Below are 25,101 nucleotides of genomic sequence, written 5' to 3'. Positions count from 1 at the left end.
TCCTTTATAACTTGTACTCCACATGGCTATTAAAAATGTAAGAAAAGCAGAGCAAAGCATCAAACCGACTGTTGCTACAGAAGATGCCAGCAGTCCCTCCTTGTTTCCCGAGCATCTAACCCTTCCATTTAGACTGCAGGATAAACTTATGTAAGGCACTGCAGTGCATGAGAAAGCGACACTTAGACCTGTCCCTGGTGAAGGGGAGATCAGCACACTGCAAACAAGCCGAGCATCGCTCCCCGCTCCGCCACCCGGGAAGCGCATCCGCCACCGACCCCAGCGAGAAGCAGCAGCGCAGGCTCTATCACGGCTACCGTCCTGCCCTCTCCCTAAAGGATTTTAAAAAGGAGGCAAAAGTACCGTCTCGTCCTCGCACAGAGAGGGGGGAAAACACGTGGAGCAGCATTTGCCCATCCTGGTAGGACAGCCACCCACCGGACCGACACCCGCCGGACTGCCGCCAGCCTGGCCCGGAGCCGGAGGATGAGCCCCGGGCGGCGACACTGTCAGAAAGGGATGTCACGTCCCCGTGCGCCGAGACCAACCAAGGGGACTTGTCAACCTGATGCCTCCCGGGGCTCCGGGGGATGCCGGGGCCGGGGTCGCGGCGCCGGGAGCGGGGAAGGGACGGTGCCGCGGGGGGGCGGCTGCGGCGCCCGGCGGGTTCGCCCCCCGGCAAGCGCTGCCCTCTCCCCGCCCTGCCGCCGTACCGCTGCTCGCCCGCTGGATCCGGCCTCTCCCGAAAAAGGTTGCTCCGGCTGGCAAAGGCTTGCCCACAGCAGGGCACGTCCAGCAGCGCCATCGCAGGAAAGTGCCGGGGCGGGCGGCTGCCGGACGGGGCTGGAAACTTCGCAGCGACAGCCCAAAGGCGCTGAAACCCGAGACTGAGCCGGGGCTCTCAGCCGGAGTGCCCCTGGGTTCTCCTCTTCGTGCCGCATCCACGGCCACTGATGAGCGTGGTGCCCGTCCTGCGCACCCGCTCGGATGGCGCCTTTAAGCTGAGCGTGTCCCGGCTGGCTGCCGGCGCGGTTGCCGTCCCGCAGCGCTCCCAAATCCACTCCCGGCTCTGCCGCACTGGGCCCCTCCCGGCCGCCGTGCGAGCTCTGCGGCCGGGCACGGCTGCCCCGCGGCCCTGCGCGGCGCTGCGCGGTCCTGCGCGGCCGTGCCGGCGCGTCCCCGGGCCAGCGCAGCGCTGCGCGGCTCCGCGGGGGCCGGGCGCGGGCGCTGCCTGCCAGCGGCTGGCTCCAGACTGCGGCACCGGCCGCCAGCTCGGGCCCCGAGCTGGACACCCCGCTCCCCGAGACACTCTAATCTCCCTGAAAGGACTTTCCCCGACGTCGTTTATTTAAATGCTGAGGACCATCAACACCCACGGGACCTCGGTGACTCCTCGTAATGGCAAAAACAATATCTGTGCAACGTGCTCAGAGACTTCTGTAATTCTCAAGGGCTGGCCATGTATATATGTATTTACATCACATAACCTAACCTTAAGCTGCCTATACGTACGGGTGTGCTGTGTATGCCCGGTCTGTATCAGTTTGCCCACTGGGAACACATTTTCTTGGCCGGACCCAGGACATGGAGCTGCAGCAGCCTCATTTCTCCTGGGCTGTTGCCTTTGGTATGATATATTTTCCTCAAACAATTTACATTAAAGACAATGCTGGGAAAAGGCAAAAGAGTTCAATGACTAAGGTGGTGTTTGTTCTGCATCCACTGTTTAAACCTGAAAAACCACTATTTTCCTGAAAGCCAAATGACTACAAAACATACAGAAAAGTGACATTGCTCATACTGCTGAACAGCTCTGCCTTCTGGTGGGAAAGATGCTCAGGTCTGTGCTTCTCTGGACAAGTGTTTTTGTTTAAATGTATGTTCAACTGTGACTGGCGACGCACAAAGTAGTTTTAAAAATAGTAGGAGCCAACAAGAATGTCCAACAAAACTGTGTTATATTACATTTAAATTCTCAGGTAACTTCAGTATATGTCAACTTCTTATTCTCTCTCTATCTCTTCCATAGCCCTGCCAGGACTTCAACTAAAGTTTTAGAATATCACAGTCAGGTAATTAAAAACAAACAAACAAACAAAGCCAACAACATAGAAACTCCACCTAACAAATAAACAAAAAACCAAACCCAAACACCAAACCAAATTTAAAATTGCATTCCAAATACATGTCTTTTAATGTTTGTGTTCAAGATCTAACTTTCTTTACAGCATCTGAAAATTAATTTGGTTGGCTACTGAACAGCTACAGAGTAGAGGTACAAAGAGACTTTCTTGTATAATGAAATAATTTCATCTTCTCTGTAGTAGCTTCTTTTTTTTGCCACATAACCTGAAAACTGTAATTTGGATCTTTTACAGCCCAAATCCCAACTGGAAACTTTTTAACTGCCATAGAAAAAACCTACATTACCACTTATAGACAAATCACCATGGCCATTTCTCTGAGCTGGCTGTTAGAACTACAGTATTTAGATCCATGTCTGACTGTCAGGCAGGGAAAATAAAACCCAGTCATTATTCCTTTTGTTATGCTTTTAAAATTAAGAACTTATCGTCTTCAACTGCTCTGCTAAGAATGGGGGATTTGCTGCTTGCACATGATTATAAATCTAAGATGAAGATTAGCAAGCAAGGTCTATGCATGACCTTAGTACCACTTAAGCACTAAACTGGAAGAGAAAATATAAAAGTGAAAACTAAATTAAGCAGAAATCATCTGTTGTCCTTCTAGCAAGGGTGAATTAAGGTACCACAGGCTGATTTAGGATTGATAAGAGATAAGGATGTACTTGGGAGAGCTGCTGGGCTCTTTAGTCAGCTTAGATCCTTTTGGAGAAAGGGAGACTAAACTCAGTTTGAATGAAACCTCATCTTTCAGGTAAAGGTGTGTAGCATTAAGGTGAGAAAAGATCAAAGTTAAGAAAGCAAATGGAAAATAGAAACTATTTTAAAGAGCAGTTCCTCAGTCAAATGCATAAATGAGGAGGATGAAGAAAGAATTTAGGAGGGGTCTCTGTGGTGGCAGCATGCTGACAGGTAGGTTGCTATGTGGAGGACTTGAGCACACACCTGAAGGCAGCAATGCCTTGGGAATTAAGGATATAGAAAGGGAAATGAACATAACTGAGACAGGAGCAAAATGCTCAGCAAAGCAGGCACATCCAAGGAGAGGACAGCCGCTAGACTCAAATTCTGTGAGAACTGGCACTTTAAACAGCAGGTTCAAAACAAGGTTTTTAAATTATTGATTATTCATTTTAAACTGCTAGAGCCATCTGCCTGATTTCCATGGCATGCAGCACTTGGATAAAGTACTGAGAGGAATAATATTTTAAAAACACCTTGTTAAGTACAACAGAGCACCAGAGGCAGATAGATCCACACCAGTGCAGACTGCTGCCTCTGTACACCAAAAGAATTGATATTTTTAGATAAGGGTAATACATAACTCCCACCTATTGGGGACCAAGTGACCATGTGGTGCCAAACACAACATTGGGAAAGACTGGGAGTTGTTGAAGAAGAGTTAAGTGGTTAAGGAGGCCTTTGGGGGAAAAGGACAAGGAGTTGCAGTAAATGGAACTATTGGGCTGAGTAGAGATAATGAATAGAGCTGTTCAAAGAATCAATCCTGGGGGCAAGTTACCTCATTCTCTTTTGACCCTGGTCAAATATTAGTGAATGCTAATGTGATGGTGGGATGCACTGTCCATGAAGGGGAGAGTTAAAACACCAGGCTTGTCAGGCTGGATGCTATTTAGGGCTATAGGGATATAGTCATTATAAGAAATACAGAACACCGAGCAGTCCAAGTTACCAATCACAGGGACAAATAACAGGAAATTCAAGTAGAAGATGGAAACTCATCAGCTAGAAATAACAGCAAAAATCTGTGCTGTTTATCCAGTCATGGGATGAATAAGAATGATGTCTACTGTATAGATATGAATAAGGCAAATACAACCTTAGGTCCTAGTAAACACTAAGAGGGAAGTTTAAATGCTTTAAGAAAAGCCATAGAGATCTCACCTGAAACCTCACACAGTTCTGGTTCCCCTTGTTTGGGGGATAGCAGTTCTGAGGCAGGGAATATATAGCCCACACCACTGGAGGGGTGCCATGTAAATACACATCTACTTCTTCTAAGAAAACAACAGCAAAGTTGGAAAATTACAGCTTTCTATAAATATAGGGAGAACACTAAGAGAGGCAGAAGTACTTCAAAGTCAAAAAATGTATTTATGTAAGGACAAAAGGGTGTGAACTTGGGCATACCTAAATCACAAGAGATTCGGAAACAGTCCTCTGGTAGAAACAGAGGAAAATAAAATGACTTTCAAGCTGAAAATCAATCATTTTAGGGAAGAAGTTATAGGGTTTGGCAACAGGGAGGGTCTGGATTTGATGACCTGGAATGAACTTTGCTAGCCTTTCCTTTCCATGCAATACTGCTTGTCTGTGCATTGTCACCAATATATTGCTAAGGATTTTGCTGATGGTCCACACCCAGAATGTGAAGGTGCCTCTGCCAAACTGCTTTGCATGGAGCTCTGTCCCAACAGATCTGGCTCACATTTCCCTTCAAGGAAGAATAAACAAGTCTGTGGGTAAGACAGAGATCAACATGGGCTGGGAAAACCTGCACTGTTAGTTAAAAAAACATTCTTCATAAAAGCTGTGTTTTTGTTTCATTATTGGAAAGAGAAATACAGGTAAGTTCCACAAAGAAAGGTGTTCCTTATGTATAGGATTAGCAACAAATATAAAGGAAAGAAGTCTAATCAAATTAGATTTTAAAACATAAAAGTAATTGCACAAAGCAAGCGACTTAATGAGGTATGTTTTACGATATTTATTGACTTCAGTGGAAGCACAATGTAGTTAGCACTTGACAGGGTAAGGCTCCTAAGTAATTAAAGGCCAAGGAGGATACCTACATGCTTCCAAATGTCCCAGAGGAGTGGCTTAGTCTATAAACAACCTATTCTAATGGCAAAGAGGCACTATGGGCAGCAAGTTTTCCCTACAGTGACAGAATCAATGCTTTCCTCCATGATGCACATAATACAATTCCTATTTACTGCCCAAGCAATTCCAATATTTTACATGTATCTGAACTAAATTGGGAGAGGTAAGGATAAATTAGCCATATTTTATAATTTACTGTGGTCCCCTAATGGGGTACATTATTCTCTTTAGCTCCATAATGGTCTTTAGGTATCAGTGCATACACTCTGCTCTGTAGAGAATAAACAATAAATCATCAGGGTTCTATATATATATTCTAACATATATATGAAGATTTTAATTCATAACCATTAGTATCCAATGCTTCCCTATTTTATGGAAGCTGGCTAACCTTCTTGAGAGAGATATAGTGCTTTCCTTGGATTTTCACAGCAAAGATATGGCAAAGTGTGAAGATGGAGATCCATGGAGAAGGAAAAAGAGGAGTGAAGACTGGGGAAAGCTCTGGGAGATAAAGGTGCTATGCATGTCCCAGAGCAGCAGAATCCTCAAGGGAACTGCATATTATTCATCCTTTATGAAATGCTGGAAAGGCTTGCTGAAGGGCATAGCATGTGAAGTATGTCAGACAAATATTTGATTTAATTTGAATAGATTACACTCTGAGGGCATGAGCAGCAAAAGACAGTACAGGGAATGTGAAGGGATGCAAATTTTTTTGCAAGAGGACTGCCGGCTCTAGGAATAAGTTGCTAGGGCTAGTATCCAGTGCTTATGGAAATAAACAAAAGAAGCTAGGAGAAAGGTGAAGGAAACAGTGGTTAGTGGTGAGGACCAAGGAGACTGAAGACAGCACCATGGGGATACAGAGAGAGATAATTGGGAGAGAAGGCTGAGGTGAGGCATACCAAAAGTTCAAAAACTTCTTCACCTGGTAAAGAAACAAAAGTACAGATTCAAAAAAAGAGATGAAACTAAGGAGAAAGGAAGATTGTACTGCAGGTGGCATTTCAGAGGACAAAGGGACATGCAGTGGTGAAGGGAGACAAGGAACAGGAGACTGCAGGAATGAGGAGAGACATGAGAGTCAGATGCAGAGGAGCTGGTGCATAACTGAGACACTGCAAGGTCTGAAATGTCTCAGCTCTGGAGAGTGATGGATAAGTCAGGCTATCGGCAGCTGCCGCCTCTTGGCATTCTCTGCAGTCAACAGCGGGAGGCGACCGTGACAGCGACATTAAGCACCGCCACAGGACGGCAAGAGGAGAAGTCTGGTTGGCGGCGTTCACTGGGGGCAGGATTTTTGTCTAAGGCAGTGCAGAGGCAGAATAGGGCAATGCTATTCCAGCAATGCATTTTGAACAGGAGGCTCAGAAAATGATTGAGTGGCATGCCAAAGACGGGAGAGCAAGGCAAGGAGAAGGGACATCCAGCACACTTTATGTGATTATCACAACCTATTTCTCTGCATGTGCTCTCTTCAAACACTGTTACAGTTTGTGTGACAGAACATGCAGGTGGACTTTGTCAGAATTTTGATATCTACCAGAGGGAAGCTGAGTATACTGACAGAGTTGCAGACAAGTGGGGAAACTGAATCTATTTTTCAATAAGCCAAACATTGGCCTCAAAGACTGAAATTGATTTATTGTCAGTATTGTTAATTCTTCAGTTCTGCAAGCAGCACAATTTGAAAACAGTCTCAACTAGTCCTAAATTTTTTTTCCAATTTCACTTACTGAAATGCCAGTCACACTGTATTTCTGTGAGTGCTTGAAACCAATGAAGATGAGTGCTGCTGTCAAAGGAAGTGTTTTAATCTTCCCCTCTCCTGGTTACTTGTTTTGTCCCAGCTTCCTTCCTTGTAGTCTCACAAGTGTTTGGGCACTGAATCGGATGGGGGTTAAAAGTAAAGCAGGGATAAAGTAGTGAATTTGGGGAGAGTCAACTTCGCTAACACAGGGCCAACTTTTTTAGGACAAGGAATGGAATCCACACTCTGCTGTTAGTAGGAGGAGAAGCCTGTCACAGGAATCCTGAACCCTAATCTTGTCAGACTGAAAACTACAGTGGAAATAAGAAAAGCAAAGACATTCACTATTACACTTCACTTTCCTTGCTGGAGGTGCATTACAAGTTTTCTCTGACACAGCTCTCTCATCAGCAGCATGGCTCTCCACATTGCTCTTCAGACATACACACATGGTTCATTATTTTCCAGGTTGGGGTTGTTATTTTTGTTCTTGCCTAACTTTAAAAAAAAAATTCAGAAAATGTAAGAGTCATTTGGGGATTTCTGAGGCTGTGAGCAGTCAGGAATGAGTTTCAGTGAGATGACTCAGCTAGAGCTGAAAGTCATGCCAGATGGCCCCAGAATGGCAATTTCCTTTGGATTTACAGTGAGGTTTCACATTTTGTGCATTACTCAGTACCATGAGGTTTTAATGATCCTCAGGCAACTTATACAGAAGCAAATGTTTTTTAATATAGTTTTTCAACTATACAATTATGCTGTTGCATATTTGGATGAATAGAATGTTTACTCTAGAATTTAACAAATTAACACGGACTGTATGCCCTCTGTTTCTCAAGTGAGAGAGCCCAGCCAGATGACTCCTTTTTTAATTCAGTTCTCATATAAAAAGAATGTGAGGATCTAAACAGTATTCCTTCAGAGTTTTGTTATTTCTGCTAGTGTAGCCTTACATTTATTTTAGTGTCAGTAGTTTGCAAGGCCATGGATTAAAATTCATGAGAGAACAATGCTTTAGTACTATGTTTTCTAGTTCTTGATGTCTGGAACAGTACAAAGTAAGCATTCCAAATGAACTAGCTCTCGCTGTCAGGGAGTTCATGTTTCCTCATATGAAATATCATTTATGCACCAAGATCACAAGGAAAAATGCATGTTTTCACTGAATTCCTCACCTGCTCTCTACCCAGGAATATATCCCCTGCAAGGCTATATCTGAATTCCAGACCTCCCAGTACCTGCAAGCAGATGGCCATTTTCTTAAATCAACTTTGCAGAGAAATGTTCCCTTCTCCCAACAAACAGGTAATCTTCTCTCTGCCAATCCTGAGTTACTCTGGGCCAAAGCCAATGACAACTTCAAGCTGTTGTACTTTGAGGCCAAGCAGAGCAAGGCACAAGTGCTGACATTCTATGACAGCAATGTCAGCGGCAAAATATTCCAGCAGATTTACATGGACCAAGCTTCTCCTATTGGAAAGATTCTCAGTGCTGTGCTGAGAGGAACTGTACTTACCACCACTAATGAGAATTCAAACTATCAGTTGTGGGCTTGGGAGGTTTTTACACAAAGAAAACATAGCTCAGATGATTTTTAGAAGTCATTTTAGAAATGCATCATTTATACTAATTCCTCTGTAGTTAGAGCTGGTTTTAATAAATAATAAATGATAAAAAGTTCTCAAACCATTATAATAACCACACCACCACCTTCTGAAGTTATGATGTGTGAGAAGTGATTGTAGGAAGCTGCATGTGAATTAGTTCTCAGGGGTGAGAGCAAGGCCAGAGAATTTCAGGAAGATTGCGGCTGAAACCTTTTAGAGTTCATTTCTGAAACCAGATAGCTCAGATCTGAAAGGGGAGTTAAGCAAGAGATAGGTTGTGCATTGGGTATATGATTCAGAAGTGCAGATACGTACTCTTGGATGGCTGTGAGGACACAGAAGGAGCATCAAGGAGGTATACTTTCCACTGGAAAGGATAGCAAAAATGTCCTTGGAACACATTAATTACCATTTATATATATGTTTGAGTCATGGTCTGTCTAATCTAGATTCTGCTTCAAACCATGATTATTGCCAGAAAATTCATAAGAAGGTGCAAGTAACCCTGCATTAGAGAGTGTGATGAAAAGCTGTTCTGCATGGAAAACTCATCTTAACATCTATCTGAAAAAGGCTTCCAACCTTAAAATAGGCATCTCCCCTCACATACATGTATTGCATCACCAAATATTACATGTCAAGATATTCTTGCTACCTAGAGAACTTAGTAGACTTTAAGGGCAAAGGACAAAGGGATGGTTCAATCAAATAGTATGATTTTTTTTTTTACAGGACATGATATTTTACACAGTTGCTGTTCTATAACTACACTTGATGAAAACATCCCCTCTATAAAGGCATCCATTGGCAAACTGCTGACATGAAGGCGTAGATTTGCTTTCTCTTCTCACAGTGGTTTTTTCTAATAACTGATCATCTCTAGTCCTAAAAGTCTGTGCTTCCTTCACATGTTGAAACTGCAAAACTTCTGCAAAAGTTTAGCAGTGGTTTCTGCTAAAAAGGGATTTTTCCAGACCTCAGGGTTGCTTATTACTCATCTCTTTTTCATCCCCATTTTTTCATTGTCTTCTGAAGATGTGTGAGCAGCAGTGTTAAATGTCATATATTCAGTATCAGCCTCCCCAGTGCTGAACATGCAGGTGTTGTCACTGCCTCACTTCCACTGGCTGCATCTCTGCTTACTCACCCAAAGATCTTGACAGCTTTTCATAGCACATGTTCACAGTAGGAGCTCACATTGATTTGTGCTGACACCAGAAACTCTAATTACTCCTGGGGGTTACTCCCTTCCAGCTGATGGCCAAACCACAGTTCCAGACCGAGCTGGTTTCAGACCGGCTTTGCTGCATCTATCACTCAAAACCAGCGCGGTGGGAATGTGAGCGTGTTGGTTTTATATGCTCAAAAGTGCAGGCAGCTTGCACGCCACTCATCAAATATGTGGCTCTCCAGCTGCTAAAATCTGTAACCACAATCCACATGGACTGCAAAGGGGATGTGAAATTGTACTTGAAAAACTGAAGATCAAATCAGAACTTATAAAGGAAGTTCTGCATTTGTGTCAGCATGTCTATACGAGAGGTTTTTGCAGATGTGGCACACAGTCTTGAAACACGTAAGGTGAAATAGTTGTCACGGGTATCTGTATTTTCAAGCCTTGCTTTGCACTGGAACAACCTCACATCTGCCAGGAATTTTGATCAACAGGGAAAGTTCCACTACATTGCTGCAAGGTCTCTCTTGTGCGTCAGCTCAGAATGCATCTGCTGATGGATCTAGATAAGAGGACTTGTGATATTTACATTGTCACCCCCTGGGATTGTGACAGTAATTTTGGAGAGACAGGGAGTTATATCAGCAGAGTGTTCTAGCTTAGGAGTATGCAGTGGTGAGGGAACACAGTAAATAATCTGAAGTCTTTCTATAAATGACATTTAAAAATGCCTTTGGGGTAGAGGAAAAAAGACAGAACATTTTTTTAAGTGCATCTAACACTCAGTAACTTCTAGTACTTCATTTTAACTAAAGATTGATGAAATTGAGTTTCACATAAAACAGAAGATATTCCAAGACTATGGAAAAGAAGTTCAAGCATTATATATGAATGACACCTATATAAATATATGGTATATACCCAACTGTTCCCTGTTTATTTCTAAATTAATCCTTTTCATGTATTTAGCCATTGCTTTGAGTATATTATGCTCCTTTGTAATGTGTTTGTTTTTAAGAATACCAGTTAGCAAGGGGTGAAAGCAAAAAAATCAGGCCAAATATCTGGAAACTTGTACCAAATCAGGAGGTGATCTCTGTTTTTTTATAGTCAGAGCAGAAAGAAATCCCAAAACCTTTTTATTTTGCAACATGGATCCCACTGGAAATGCAGAGATATCTGGACAACATCCAGTCCCTCCTGAATATTTTCCTTCTACTTTCCAGGGCAGACCAACTCTGCAGACACTTACACCTATCAAGCTTATCTTTCCCTAACCTGCATGTTATCTGTGGGTTGTCATTGCCTCTCCAGAGGGCTGGGGAGCTTTGCCTATCAGAGTCCTGCCTTGCTGCTTACCTTCTGTTTGGCTCCTAAGTGTGAGGCAGCTTAAAGCAGGCAGCTCAGCATTGTACAGATTTTTCCAAGAAGCTTCAAAAACCATTTCCAGAAAGGCAGCCAGATTCAGCTGCTGAAGGGATCACTCCTTAACTGTCCTGTGGTCAGACCAATCCCCCAGGCTAAGGTTCAGCCTTCCTATGCCAGGCACAGGAAGAATGTCCCATGTGCCAGGTGATGCAATATTCCAGAAGAAGGAGGAAACCAGCTTTCTCTACTCTGGGGAAAGCCAAGACCCTGCACAGAACTGAAGAGTAATGGGACCAAAAGTGTTCTCCTGCAGCATGCAGCCAAGTGCCTGGGGTACCAAAGCTCAGGTGTATAAAGGCGTGTCCAGCTTCAAATAAGGTCCAAGTCCAGGCACCTCTTGGGTGAATGGTGAGGAACCCCAGTACTCCCCAAAGAGCACACCAAAGGTGCCAGGGCTTTTTGTGCAATCCATGTGCACATACTCAATATGTCCCCGGAGGAGAAGTATTGCTCTGGGTCTATTAATTTACTGTAGTGTACTAAGCAGTTTAAAAAAACCCAACAAAACAAAACAAGGAAGAAATACAGCTAATTTCTCCCCACAGATGAAACCAGAGTGCAGTAATAAGAATAGCTGTGGAGCCTGTTTGCCTCAGAAGCAGCCATCAGCCCAGTAGTGCTGCTGAGGACACGTCCTGCTGCTCATTTCTGCAGCTGCCTGGAGCCATGTGCTGCACCACAGGAAACACCAACAAGGGCAGATGGGAACCTGTGTGGGATGTAAAATATTCATCACACCCATTTGTTGTAAATAAACATGAACAGTGGGAGTATCCCTGTCTGCAGAAGGAAAACTGCTTGCTGGGCTCTCTTCTACAGCTCACAGAGCTGCATACACACAACCATTGCTGCCTCTGCACCTCCTGGTGTACATGAGTTTACTTAGACTTCTTGGCTGCCCTCACTACTGCACTTGGGTGATGCACTGGCAGGACATCTCACTGTCCAGTCCTCATCCAGTGGTGCCTATCACTGTGACCCTGTTGGTGATCCCAAGCCCTTTCCACTCTAGCCACTGTTTTCTCTAGCCCTATCCACTATACAGCCATTGGAGACACAGATCCCCTTCCCAGAGGGTACCTGAAAGCAGAACATGCAGCACGGTGTGCTTGTGTGCATGCAGATGTGTATATCCACACACAAACCTGTGCCTATCTTCCCAACTAAATCCCCTAAGAAACTAAATATATGGTAATCTCCAGACTCAGTCACTTTGACACACCAGTTTTCATTAGGCTTTTGCCTATTTAGATACTAAATGCTCCAGGACTGGGACATCATCTTTGTGTCATCATCAAAATGTCTAGCACTCGTTGGGATAATTGTGGAATAACAAAAACTTTAACATATTCATTTCTATAAGGAATGCTATATAGAGCTCAAATATTAACAAAGAGGAATACATTAAGTCAGCCAAGTCCTTTCTGTTTTCAACAAACCCAGTCCAATCCCATCATCTTTTTGTTCTTTGCTCTGCGTAATTTGATTAAACACAAGCTAATGTTAACTTAAACAGATTGTATTCCACTGGTAAATAAGAAGATACAAATTGATTTTTTAAGTGAGGCTAGCCTTTATGTTTTGTGATGGCTAAAACCCTAATATTCCTGCAATTAAAAAGCTGGCACATAGTTGGTTTGATGGGCATTTAGCATTGCCAGACCTTTATTATGGATAATAAATTGTTCCTTTTTTTAGACTGCAGAAGTATTAAGATACTTGAAAAAGCTGTTGCCTATATTATTATAATGCCTATATAGGTCATTATTGGACATGTCTATATTAATGGCCGTGCCACTTTGACCTGAGGGGGATGTAAAACCACCAAATAAAAGTATTGTTGCCAGAGGTGTGAAAATCCAAGCAGGGAAAAGCTAGGGAAGGCCACAGGTGTGTATCTGAGGGTAGGAGAGCTCCTGGGATGCTGTGATGGGCATCAGAATAGAGGGATTAGGTAATGCCTGAGGTTTGCCACATAGGAAAGAAGGGTGTGGATCTGCCAGAGGGACAGGTTACTGAAAACTAACCACCAGCATGAAAATATGTGTCAGGTTACTCAGTGGTCACTGCTTCTTCTGGGAGGGGAACTGAGTATTTGACCTCTCTCTAGGCTGATTCCAATCTTCCTTAGACTTCTGTCCAAAAATTTCATTTTGAAATGACTTCTGAAGATTATCTGTGAGTTGAGGCATGGCCTCCCCCTTAACAGCAACTTTAAAGAGTGACATTTGGTCTTGTTATAAATATTTTATGCACACAAATGTGTGTGTAAAGCAAGAGATGTGCTGAAAAGTTTGTTTTTGAAGGGAGGCTCTGCTTTTTGACTCCCAAAGAGAGGATGGAATCCCTCTCACCTGGACAGGCCAGGTCTTGTCCACCCCACTGCTAATGAGAGTTATGGTTTCCTTATTCACTTCCTGAAAGGTATCTATAAATTTTCATTTGTTAAATATTTCTGTTCCCATATGGAAACAGAAAAATTCTTCAGTTTCTGGTGTGATTAATACTTCCATATATGAACCTTGCACCTATTGATCTACACCAAATTGTAAAGCCTTTGTTCTGTTACATTCTTACTAGAAATCTTGGTAGAATGTCCCTGGGGAGTAATCAATTTATCAATTAAGGAAAAAAATCTCCAAAAAAACCAAAACACCAAAAAAAAAAAAAAAAAACCAAAAAAACAAACAAACAAAAAAAACAAACAAACAAAAAAAACAAACACCCAACCCCCCCCCCCCCCCCAAAAAAAAAAAAACCAAAAAAACCAACCCAAAAAACCAAAACAAGATTGATCTGAGGATATTGCCTCTTCGCTGCAAGAGAGGAATTTAAAATGCATGGAATTTAAAAGAGGTACACATTTCCATCAGCTCCTTTGCTGAACCTAAAGAACAGCATGAAAGCACTGTGATTGGGTTTCCCTGTCCTCTGCATGATGAGAGGCTACAATAGCACTGGACCCTACTACTCATCACTGCTTTTCACACCACTTCCAATGTGTTGCCAAATCCCTCAAGCCCAGATGTATACCCAGCTTGGAGGCTGCCAGCATCACAAGAACCACTTCTGACTCTTATATGTTTTTTCCTCTGAATGCAGTATAAAATCAAGGCTGTCAAAGTTAGTTGCTTATTCAGAGATCGATAATACAAACAAAAGGAGAAAATAAATCCACTTTTACCTGATGCTTGGCACACATCCTAAAAATATTTCTCTTCAAGGACAGCATGTAAATAAAGAGGCCTTTAATTTTTAATGGCCATTTAAAACTCTTCAAGGGGAGCATTAGAATGCCTGGGGCTATTTCTTTTTTATCTCAAAATTTAAAATATTTATGTGTAACTAGCCAAGTGTCTCCATTTATGTGCCTCCAGCCAAGGATACAAACATAGTTTATTTTTTTTTTTTTTAAAGGCCACGTAACAAAACCAATGCTTCCCTGGGAAGCATATTTTTCCACCGTTCAAAACTAAAATTTGCAATTTTGTCACATCAGTGTCTCTAAGAAGGTCACCGAGGACACAAGGCGAAGCCACGAGGTTCCCTACACCTTTTTCCTTCTGTTTTGCAGGGCCTGAAGCAGACCTGGCCATGCTGTCTGGAAGAAGTGTAAGATCCAGGTACCCTAAGGACGAGGAGGGGAGAGATACTCAGCTGCTTTAAGGTTTCTTTTCCTATAGCACCTTACCTACTCACTGCCTGACTTTTGGCATACACAGCAAATAAGCTTATTTTTGCAAATAAGCAAGACATCAACTGCAGAAGGTGATTTCCTTAATTTCACAAACTCCAATCCATTCCTTGGGTAGATGTGTAAGTGGCCTGCAGGTCCCATTCCATCTACAGAGCCTTCATTGTAATGCTTGCAAGTAAAGGAGTACACCTCTGGATTCTTACTGATGTTTTACCATAACTAATAGCCCCACATACCAAATTTTGTACATTTCTCTTTAAAAATCAATTCAGAAAGCTCTAAATGATGACAGAGCTTCTTTTGATGTTTTTCCTCCCAAGTAAACAAGGTGTTTTGTTTTCCTTGCAATACAATGTTTTTGATACATAACCCTAAACTGTCAGTGCTTGATGAGACCAAAGTGTATTTTTTTCAGGATACAGAATGAAAATATTAAGCTGCTCTGACTGCTCTGGTCTTCATCAGGACCAATGAAAAGAATGAACTTTCTCAATACAGGATATGTAGCCTTACTGTAATAGTGAGAAGGGAGGAATGGCACTTTTCTAAGGACTATTCTTGGTCCAAATTCAAACATATTTTGCAAATGCTGGGAAAGCATTACTGCTGAAAGCCAGAAGGTCGATCATTCTGATGAGTGCTGGCTTCTTACCACTCTGCCAGCACCAGCACCAGGCGTAAACAATAGATATATTTCTCTTGAACTTATTCTCTGAGACATTTGTGAAAATAAACCATTTTCAGTTTAGCCTGAAATAATCCCTTGAAATGTTAGCCCAAATTAATGTTTTGGAGGCAGTGGTGGGAAGTGCCAAGTGACTTATAAATAGTGTGACCAATTTTGCCTCTAGCACAAGTGGTCATTAGCATCTGGCCAAGGATCTTACATGACACTGGGTGGCGTATTGTCCATTCACAGGATAGGGACATTCCTCTCAAAAAGACACACCAGCACACAACTATTCATTATTCAAAAGAGGGAAAAGGTTTTCCTTGCCCATCCTAGATTTTGCAGGATATTCCTGTGTGTGTTTACTTCTCTGTAATACAAATATTGCACACCCATGATTAGATGTGCAGACACACACACTCTGGTTACTGGTGACACGCCTTTCCCAGTGCTGGTAGACACAAAGTTCTGGGATGTCACCAAATATTGCACTGTTATCCCAACTCTTGTTCAGGACATCTCTGTGGTTCCTCCATTGCCAGCTGATCCAGCTGCACTTGTGCTGGGATCTGTCCTAAGGAGCTTTTCCCCCATGATGAAAACGATATCAAGAGGCCATGCCGCAGGTCTGGAAACTCCTCCAGGCCCAAGCAGAGTACAAGACAGACTACCCCAGCAAAACCCTTTCCCTCACCTGCTCCCACCCTTGAGGTCTGCAGCCCAGAAAGGATCGCTGCTCCTCACATGCACTGGAACTCTAGAGTCCTCCTCTGAAATTTCAGAGGCAGACCTAGGACTCCACTTTCTGCCTGCTGGGGCAGGCTGGATTGCAGAGGGCCATTAGCCCAGTTTCCAGGACCTCGGTGCAGTTTGGCCACAACAGCCCTCAACACAAACACTTCTATGGTGTACTAGAGATATGAAAATGGATTTTTTTTTTTCCTCCTTTTTTTTTGTCCAGAAAGATTTTCTCTCCTGGATTTGTCGCTTTGGGTTATTCCCCTTTAGATGGCACTGTTACCACTTCCAAGAGAGATCACTGCCGGGCACCTCGCTGAACAGGGCTGAAACTGGGCCGGGACTGCCAGTATCACTGGGTTAACAAGCCAGAGCAGGTCGGGAGTGATCCAGACCAGGGCTCTGGAAATATTTGCTGTAGAACATCTTCCCGTTATCACTCCAGCTCCCGTCAGTCAGTTGTTCACTCTGCAATACCAGCACAGCACAAGGGCTGTATCAGCAAGAGGAACATCTGACAACATTAAGGACAAATTTTAATCTGCTCCTCTTCAGAATCAATTTGAAGCAGTTCCAAAAGTCAACAAGAGTCATGTGCATATACAAGGGTCTTAAGCTAATACATCTGCTAATTGAACAATAATTAAAAGCCTTGCTCTGCACAGGCACTGCAATCATTACTTTTCATGATTATGTCAGAACCACTGCTTTAATATTTTTTGTCTACTGCCTCAGTTATCACCTGCTTCGATTGCCTAGGCTTTTCCCAAGGACAGAAAATTGGTTTAAGTGGCATTTGATGGATCTGTATTAAATACTGCTACATGTTGTGCACTTCTAGATGCCAGTTAAAAGAATCTTGCCAATTAAGAGCATTTTCAGCTGAGGAAGAGAGATGATTCCAGGATACCATTCAGCAGTGGTCTGAAACAGTCAGAAAACAAATCCAAAAAATTATAAGGAAATGGTCACAAAATCTTAAAGCACTCAAAGAAACTGGTCCAACACTCTTTATTACATACAACACTCTCTGTCTACACAGCTAAACATGTCTGTTGGAACACTTGTATTGGTGCTTTCCTCAGCTTTGGAAAGAGAAGAGAAACAGTGTGAGCAACACAAAAGAGCCACAGGCATGGGCCTACTTGTGCCTACTTACCACCTACACTGGTCCTTGGGCTGTTTTTAAGACTCAGTCCTGTCCTCACTGCCTAGGAGCACACTTTGCAACAGAATTTAGGTTCAAATATGAGAAAAATATATGTTTTGAACATTATTTTGTTGTGATGTAAGGAGAGAAAGACATTACACACAAATGAGTATCAAACCAAAAGTGGCTCCCTAGTATCAAAATAGGATTTGCCCTCTGCTAAACAAGAGTGGAACTGCTAGCTGGACCCAGACTTCTTGGGAATAAGGCTTTTTCTTGAATGAATGTTTTTCCTTTGCCAAACTGCAGTTTCACTCAGAAACTCATTTTGCCTGCAGGGCACTCAGAAACAGATACACCCAACCGTTATTATTTTTATAATGTGAAAAGTTGGTTTATTTTTTCCCATGCTGCCCTAACTCAAAGACAGCCAACTCAATTTTGCTCAAGCTTTCAGACAATAATGCCACCTCAGAAAATGTCTACAGATTGTATTTTCAAATGACACTCAAAAACTTGCAAGCCTGTGTCCATGTTGCAAGACAAATGACTGCCCAGTTACACAACTGCTTAAGGAGTTCCAGATGATTGTCCCACTGTATGTAGGCTCTCAATTTAAGCATTGAATTTAAGAGTGCAGCAGCCTTAGTGCTCCCTGGAAGTCTCAGACGAGACAGGTGAGTAACTCAAGCAGAAATTCAGGTCTGTGGTGCTTTAAATAGTCTTCATGAAGTGCCCACCTGCCTGCATGCACTAAAAATGGAGCTTAAAGCAACCATACTCCTAAAGGAGGTACCACATCTGCATGGATCTGGAACAAATCTACATCTAATCCTGCCCAAACCTGAAGGCCCTTAAATTCTACAAGTGTATTATTTTTCACCTCCAGGCACTCAGAGGAGCATTACTGCAATCCCCAGCTGGCCTGATAAATACAGAGGAGCTGGGAACATGAGATGCAGCTATGCTTGGCCAGGACTTGGAGAGGATGCTATTAAATAAAGACACCTGAGTTATTCAATTTAGGAGGCATTTTCAGGACAGATCCAACATGCACCAACAGCAGGACAGTAATGTCAAAGCTCGATTGAAGCAACTATTCTCATTTAAAACATATCCAGAGGAGATGAAGTAGATATGCCGAAGAGTCCAGAGTTCCTTCAGCAAATTGTGAATGAGACATGTGATGAAAAATCTCTCCCCAGTGGACAATGCACAGAACAAAGCTGAGCTGACAATGCTCTGCCCTTTTTTATTGCCCTCTGATTTAAACAAGGATACTCCACAGCCAGCTCAAAAAAACCCCACAAACAAATCAACAGCAACAACAACAACAAAACACCACCAATCTAAAAATACCTAACCAAAAAAAACCCAAAAAACAAACAACAAAAAACCACAATAAAAACCTAAACCCACTCAAAAGTGTTTAGAAATACCCAACAAGTCCTGAAATACAGAAGTGTCAAGTGTGAAGAAAAATAGAGGGGGAAGATCTCCTGGGAAGGTATTTAAAATATTTAGGACATTTAAAAAATTCCCTGTTTTTTCAGTTCAGTGAATCTTCCCTGGCAAGATCAGCTCCTACTTAGGGAACAGTGTGAACTGTGGTTATTTATTCAAAGGTAACCTTTCCCACTAATATAAAAACCCCCAAAATGAAATAAAGTATTTCAGAATTTTTAAGACTCAATTTAAGTTTGGTTTCCTTGATTTTCTTTCTCCCATTTAACACAGAAAATTTATTCTTGTCTCTTCCAAAAGTAGACAAACAGGCCAAACAGTACCCAAATGAAGGGTATTATCTGAACCTTGGGTCCTACTGCTGGTGATTTTCTGCCTGTATCACAAAGTAGTCAGGACACCAGCTTAAGCTAGGATGTTATAAAATACATGGGCATGGTGTGAACCAGGCCTGCACCTCAGAGCCCAGCTAAGTTTCCTAGATCACTAAACAGCTTTTGAAACAAGCAATACCTTCAAGTCTTTCATGGTTATTTTGGTTGTCTTAAAATTTATTCATTTTTACTTGAGTGAATAAATAAGATTCTCTAATTACCAGCAACATTTTCTTTATGTTCTCTATACCTGCTGGGTGTAATCTTCTGCATGCTGAGCTAATGTTATCCTAACATCTTCAGGAACTGGAAACCTTGTGACAGGGACACCCTGCCCGATTCATGGTGAATAGGAAGAGCAGATAATTATTGAAGGAAATCAAATCACTTCCTTCATCTAACAGTTTTGGTTGCTCACAAGCATTAATATCTCAGTTTCACTTTCCATTCCAGCTCTAGCAATCAAAGACTGGGGCTTCTAAGTTTCTGCATTTCCTTTACTCCTAAAAACCCCTGCTTGTGACAAATACTTCATTCAAAATTCTTCCTTTTCCAAGCTCCCGAACCCTTTTTTTCAAATATATGGCATCAAATTATTCAACTTATCAGATTGGATGACATCTGTACTTTACACACAATTCCTTTGGCCACCCAATCCCGAAGCTTGGTGACTTAACAGAGGTGCCAGATTTCCTTTGTCATTGCAGTTTTCATTTCTATAATTCTATGAAATTTGAATTCCCTTTTCATAATAATTGTTGTAAAGAAATTATGTGCTTTGGTCCCAAGAACAAATTTTCAGAGACTATGGAATAAATCTGGGCAAGTGACAGGTATAAAGGCAAAGAATCTTTCCAATGGTAAGAAGCACCCATTGCACTTACCTGCCTGAAAAAGTACTGTGTTGTTATAGCAAAGACATCAAAGCCACAGCTGGCCCTTTTAAGCTCATCTTGGATATTGATTAATTGCCGGGACTGCTCATCACACTTTTCCTTCAGTTTCTGAATGAACTGCTTTTCCGTGTCTCGCCCCTCTCCTGGTTTGGGGGAGAATCCATTCTTTGGGGTGGTTGGCCTTTGCTTGGGATGTCCTACAAAAGAGGGAAGAAAAGACCATTCAGGTCACTTAGTTTACATGTACAGACATGACCTTTATGTGTTTCTATGGCCTTTGGAACTTATCCCTACAGAAGAAAAAAAAAGATCTGTAGCACTCTCACAGAACTTCCAGTCCCCCCCACCCCCAAAAAAAAAAAAAAAAAAAAAAAAAAAAAAAAAAAAAAAAAAAAAAAGCACAGCACAGTGAAGTAGCCAAATATGTTTCTTTAGGGGCCAAAGCTCAAAGCTTTTTAACAGTCATCTCACCTCAGGCTCTGAGCCTGAAGGTCTTCTACAAGTTGAGGAGAGCTGTCCTAAGTGTGTATCACTGAGAACTGAGGTTGTTGGAAGAAGGGGGCATTTCACCTCTGCTAGACATTTACAAGAACAGAGGTCTGCATCTCACTTGAATGGCAGTGACAGAAATGGGCACTTCCAGGTGAGGATTCACCTTATCTTCTTGATGATGTGGAAAACAGCTAGATGACATTTCTACTCTACACATGGTTTCTTTGTTCATATGAACCTCCAGCCCAGTGACTCGACAAAGGTGCCAGTTTTCCTTTCCCTTTGCAGATTTCCTTTTGCCTCTACACAGGACAATGTGGGGCTGGAGTTGTCCCTCCCTGAATGCAAACATAAGCATGGATTGCTTGCTATTGGGATATCACTGTTACTTTTTATCTACAATACTGCAATCTACCTTGAGAGTTCCCTTTGCTCTCACCTCTGCAATGTGTCCAAAATTACAGCACTTAGCAGATATGTACTGGTGACACCAAGTGCCACACAATGCACAAGAGTTACATCACTGGCTCTGCATGGCTGCTCTCTTGGCATCATTGATCACACCAGAATCACTACATGGTTTGTCTGCAGAAATAGGTGCAGACAGACTCTGGCTCATTTGATGTGCTCCAAGTTGGCTTGAAGCAAGCCTGACGCTGTACAAAGATGTGAAAGCACTAGTGTAGCTTGTGTTTAGTGTATAGTGTCATATTCATATCGATGGCACCAGAACTGAAGCTTACTCATGATAAGCCACTTCAGGAAAGTGGGGCTTTTTTTCCTAACTTCACATCCTGATTGAGTCAGCTATCCATTTCTGTGGGTATATCCACTTATGAGGATGAAGCAAGAAGGGGCAGTGTTCTGGTGGTATTGAGCTGCTCAAGCCACTGCTTGGAAAATCTGTTCTATCTTTACCTTCTTTGCTTTCTGAGAACTCTGCTCTGCAAACATTTATGGCCAGCTGGGCATCATCTTTGCACAGCTTAGTGACTTTTTTTGCTCAGTCTTTCTTGCTACCCTTTTGCTACCCCTCAGCTGATGGTCTTTAGCTCATTCCTGAATACTGGCCAGGAACCTCCAGTCTTTAACAGATCCTCCCATTATTCTCCAGCTTTTACCCTAGAAGCTAAAGTCAGTAAGAAAGAGGGAGAAAATATGAGTCAGACACCTTTGTCCCATGTGTTATTAGAGATGGTGGTTGTGGGTCTGGAACATTTCTGCATTAGTAGAAAAGGTTGTGTGTTCAAGAATATAAAAAAAATTGGGACAGTTTGTAGTTTTATAGTCTTGTAGCATACAGTCCCTGAAAACCAGTACAGAAACCATGTCTACAACCAGTCTCCAGCAATCAATGTAATAGAGGACAGTCTTCTGCTGTGAATACTACCTATCCCTTTCCTAAAAAGCCAAAGAATCCTTCCACAGAGATGCCTCTGATGGTATGAATCTGAGTCAATTTGTAAAGTTGAGCATTACAAATTCCAGAGGTAATTTTGTCAGATGTGCTTTAGCTCTTTTAGATCTTCAAGACTGTGGTCCGGGTGTGCAAATAGGTCCTAAGGGTAGTTTTATGAGATCAGGCAGGGGAACAGCATGGCTTCCCCAGAGCAATACCCCAGGAACCTGTTCCTACTTTTTCAGATTCCCAGCTTGTGTGGAGCCGTTGGGGCATATCTTCTATCTGATTCAGCTACATCCCGCCTCCAGGCTAAGCTTAAAAGGTGCTAGCTCCAAGCAGAGATGCTGCCTCATGTCTCCAAGCATCCCATGGTTTGCAAAGAGCCACGAGTGCAAAAAAACCCTTTGAAACTCTTGTGTCCATGACTTGCATTTGTGACAAAGAATACGATGTTCTGCAGTGTCAGGACTAATGCCATGTCTTTGGAGGACTCAAATAATACAGAACAAGGAGTTTTTGTCATTAAGAGAGTTCAAGCAGCATAGCTATTGCCCTCTATCAATTTTTATGTCACTTAAAGCCTGTCAGCCTTTTGTGCACTAATAAGAAAATACAGACTCTTCTGTCCATGTCAAGGGTCTCTTAACTGTACAGTAGGTAATACCAAAAAATAAGAAATTCATAAAAGCAAGAGCCATAAATATCTGTCTTTTTAGTATAAAAATCTTGGGTTGTTTAAGCAAGACAGTGATGTTACAACAGAAGGCTTTGTGAGAAGTGTAGGGGAAAGCCCTTGAAATCAGTTCAATTTTTAATTAAAACAGAAACCCATCAGGTTGCTTAGTCTTACATCTTTCTAGCCTTCCTGTTCACTGGAAGATTTGAAGTGCACATCTCTGTCTTGTCCTTGTCAGAATTATAAGCTGTCCTTGTAAATTAAACGGTGCTATTCTCCTCAGGGATAAATCTGAATTTCTCGGTTCATTTGGGTCTGAAAGGCAGCTTACTAAGCTTATTCTGCCATTGATGTCTCTCTTCTGTTGCTCTGCACAAAACAGGGTATATATTAATGATGCTGGCCCTTATCCTCAATGTCCTTTTTGCTGATGGTGGGACCAGAGGGGCAGACCCAGTGTGTGCTGAAATCACTGTACCCCTTTGATCCGCTTCAAAACTCCCAAGTCTTTTTTATCTATGTGAGTGTTTGAACTAAGGAGACATAACAAGTATATACTCATAATTAACACTGTCCATGAGGATTTAGATGGGGAATGCAATTTATTAGCCTTTTAACTGTCCAATTTCCAACATTTTGGTAAGGACACTGAGCAAATTACTTAGAGACAATTGTTATCAAGCGTTCTGTAGAGTAACAGATGCCAGAAGCAGTTGGCACCATTCTAAAATGGAGTGGAGAAAGAGCACTTGCATCTATGGACACCTGTTCCCATACACAGATCTCAGGAATAGTATTGCATCAAAGGATAAAACTGAGATCCCTGCAACACTCTGCATCTCAAAACTCCCTTGCAAGTCTTCAGATTCAAAGGTCAAAAAATTTGTGTATGACAGTCAAAAACCAGCATTGACTAAAAGGAACTGAATGTGAGAAGGCCAGTAACAGAGGCAAATACAACCTAGAAACAGAAATTTTGGAACCTGTTTCATGGCCAGATGTAGCTGTGGTGGAATTACCTGTGAGACACATTCTCTCCCATCAAAAAGTGTAAACAATGCAGGTGCTTGTGATTCTGATGGAGGAAAGTCTGTGACTGCCCCTTAGTATCAAAGGCTGCTTTGAGTATTTTTTTGAAATTGTTAAGTAGGTGAAAAAATTGTCATTATTGCTTTGTTATTGCTGCAGTTATTTCAAAGTATGCCAAAGGCTACTCTAAAAAAATAAATGAAGATGAGGTTTATTTTCCTACTTGATTCTTAAAGTGATAAACAAATTTACATTGGATTAATTGCAAACAAGCAAGCTGAACAAATTTTTAATCAGTCTGATGGATGGAGGTCAGTTACTCAACCTCTCATGAGAATGAAGAAACCTTTGAGGCCTCATGAATTGGATATGCCAAAACTTTAGGCCTTGAAAATTATCAAGTCACCCATGGAGATGCAGACCTCCTTAAGACAATACAAATACACTATACAAATATTCCAGTGTTCCATATTGCTTTGTAATCCTAGTGGAAGCAAATCAGCTGTGTTGTAACAAGCTGCTACAGCCACAATCAGTGCTGATGCTTAAACTGGACTCCCACCGTTATAAATACTGGTGAGCTTCTGGTCTGGCACTCTCTGCAGCAAATTCTTTGGATCTCTCTGTGATCTCACCAGGGGCAAAATAGCCTGTAAATTATATGACTCAGAGGACAGTGTTAAGTTCATTTTTTTTCTCTACTATCTTTGTAAGAAGAAGAATTTTGTGTCCTGTTGGTGCCTGGGAAGATTAAATTTAACCTTCCATTTTATTGATTTTGTTGGTTGAGAAGAATAGAGATTGAATTTAATAATAATGGAGAAACTCCTGGTGCAAGTTATAAGAGCTGGAGAGCTGTTCTACATGCTTTATATTTTGCCACCAAATGAAGAAACAGGGGGTTCTATCCCCCACAGCTATAACTTAAGTATCACATAGCTGTAGAGATGACATTTTATGTATTCAAGCAGAGTCTGAAAAATGAGGTAGCACAAGATAAACTGCAAGCACAATGAAATCAGTAAGACCACGCACACTCATTTCAGAAGCATTTAGATCAACCAAAGGTCAGCCTCACAAAAGCCTTTAAGACCTTATCCATTTATCAATGTACACTCAGGAAACATAAATAAAAACAAGTTCTCTTTGTTTTAGTAAATAAAAAAAAGGTATTCTTCAGAAATGTTAAAACCATGTGTTTGTGCCCAATATTGAGGTATAAGTTGATAATGTCCCGACAGCACTTTGGAGGCTATTTCTATAGATAGTCTCTTTACCAGTTATGCACAGAAATAGCCCAGGAAATTTAGTGCCTCTGCACAAAAGTAAGAGTAGATTCTGAGCAATACATTATCACTCCAGGCAATTCTCTGAAGTGTTTTTAATTTTGCTATATGTATCTGTCCTCTTTTTATGTAAGAAAAATGTAATGATAAAAAAAATGTTCCTGTGCCCTTAAACATGTAATAGGAACAATTCTTTGTTTTGAAAGAGAGATGATTACATGGTTATAACAAAGAGAACAAAAGTCTATTCAGCTCATGCATTGGTATGATAAAACCT

The 25,101-nt window shown here is 42.0% G+C and overlaps 1 protein-coding gene across 1 annotated transcript in view; it reads right to left on the bottom strand.

The window, feature by feature from the left end:
* The window catches only part of MTUS2 (microtubule associated scaffold protein 2), a 158,217-nt gene that overhangs the window by 26,377 nt on the left and 106,739 nt on the right, over positions 1–25,101 (bottom strand). The window contains exon 6 of the mRNA XM_053969759.1: positions 19,928–20,136. Coding sequence (XP_053825734.1) covers positions 19,928–20,136 — 209 coding nt within the window. The remainder of the gene's footprint in view (positions 1–19,927; positions 20,137–25,101) is intronic.

The sequence above is a fragment of the Vidua macroura genome, chromosome 2, assembly GCF_024509145.1.
Source record: "Vidua macroura isolate BioBank_ID:100142 chromosome 2, ASM2450914v1, whole genome shotgun sequence".
NCBI classification, from domain to species: Eukaryota; Metazoa; Chordata; class Aves; order Passeriformes; family Viduidae; genus Vidua; species Vidua macroura.
Note: the sequence above shows the minus strand (reverse complement) of the source record. Positions and strands in the feature narration are given on the sequence as shown.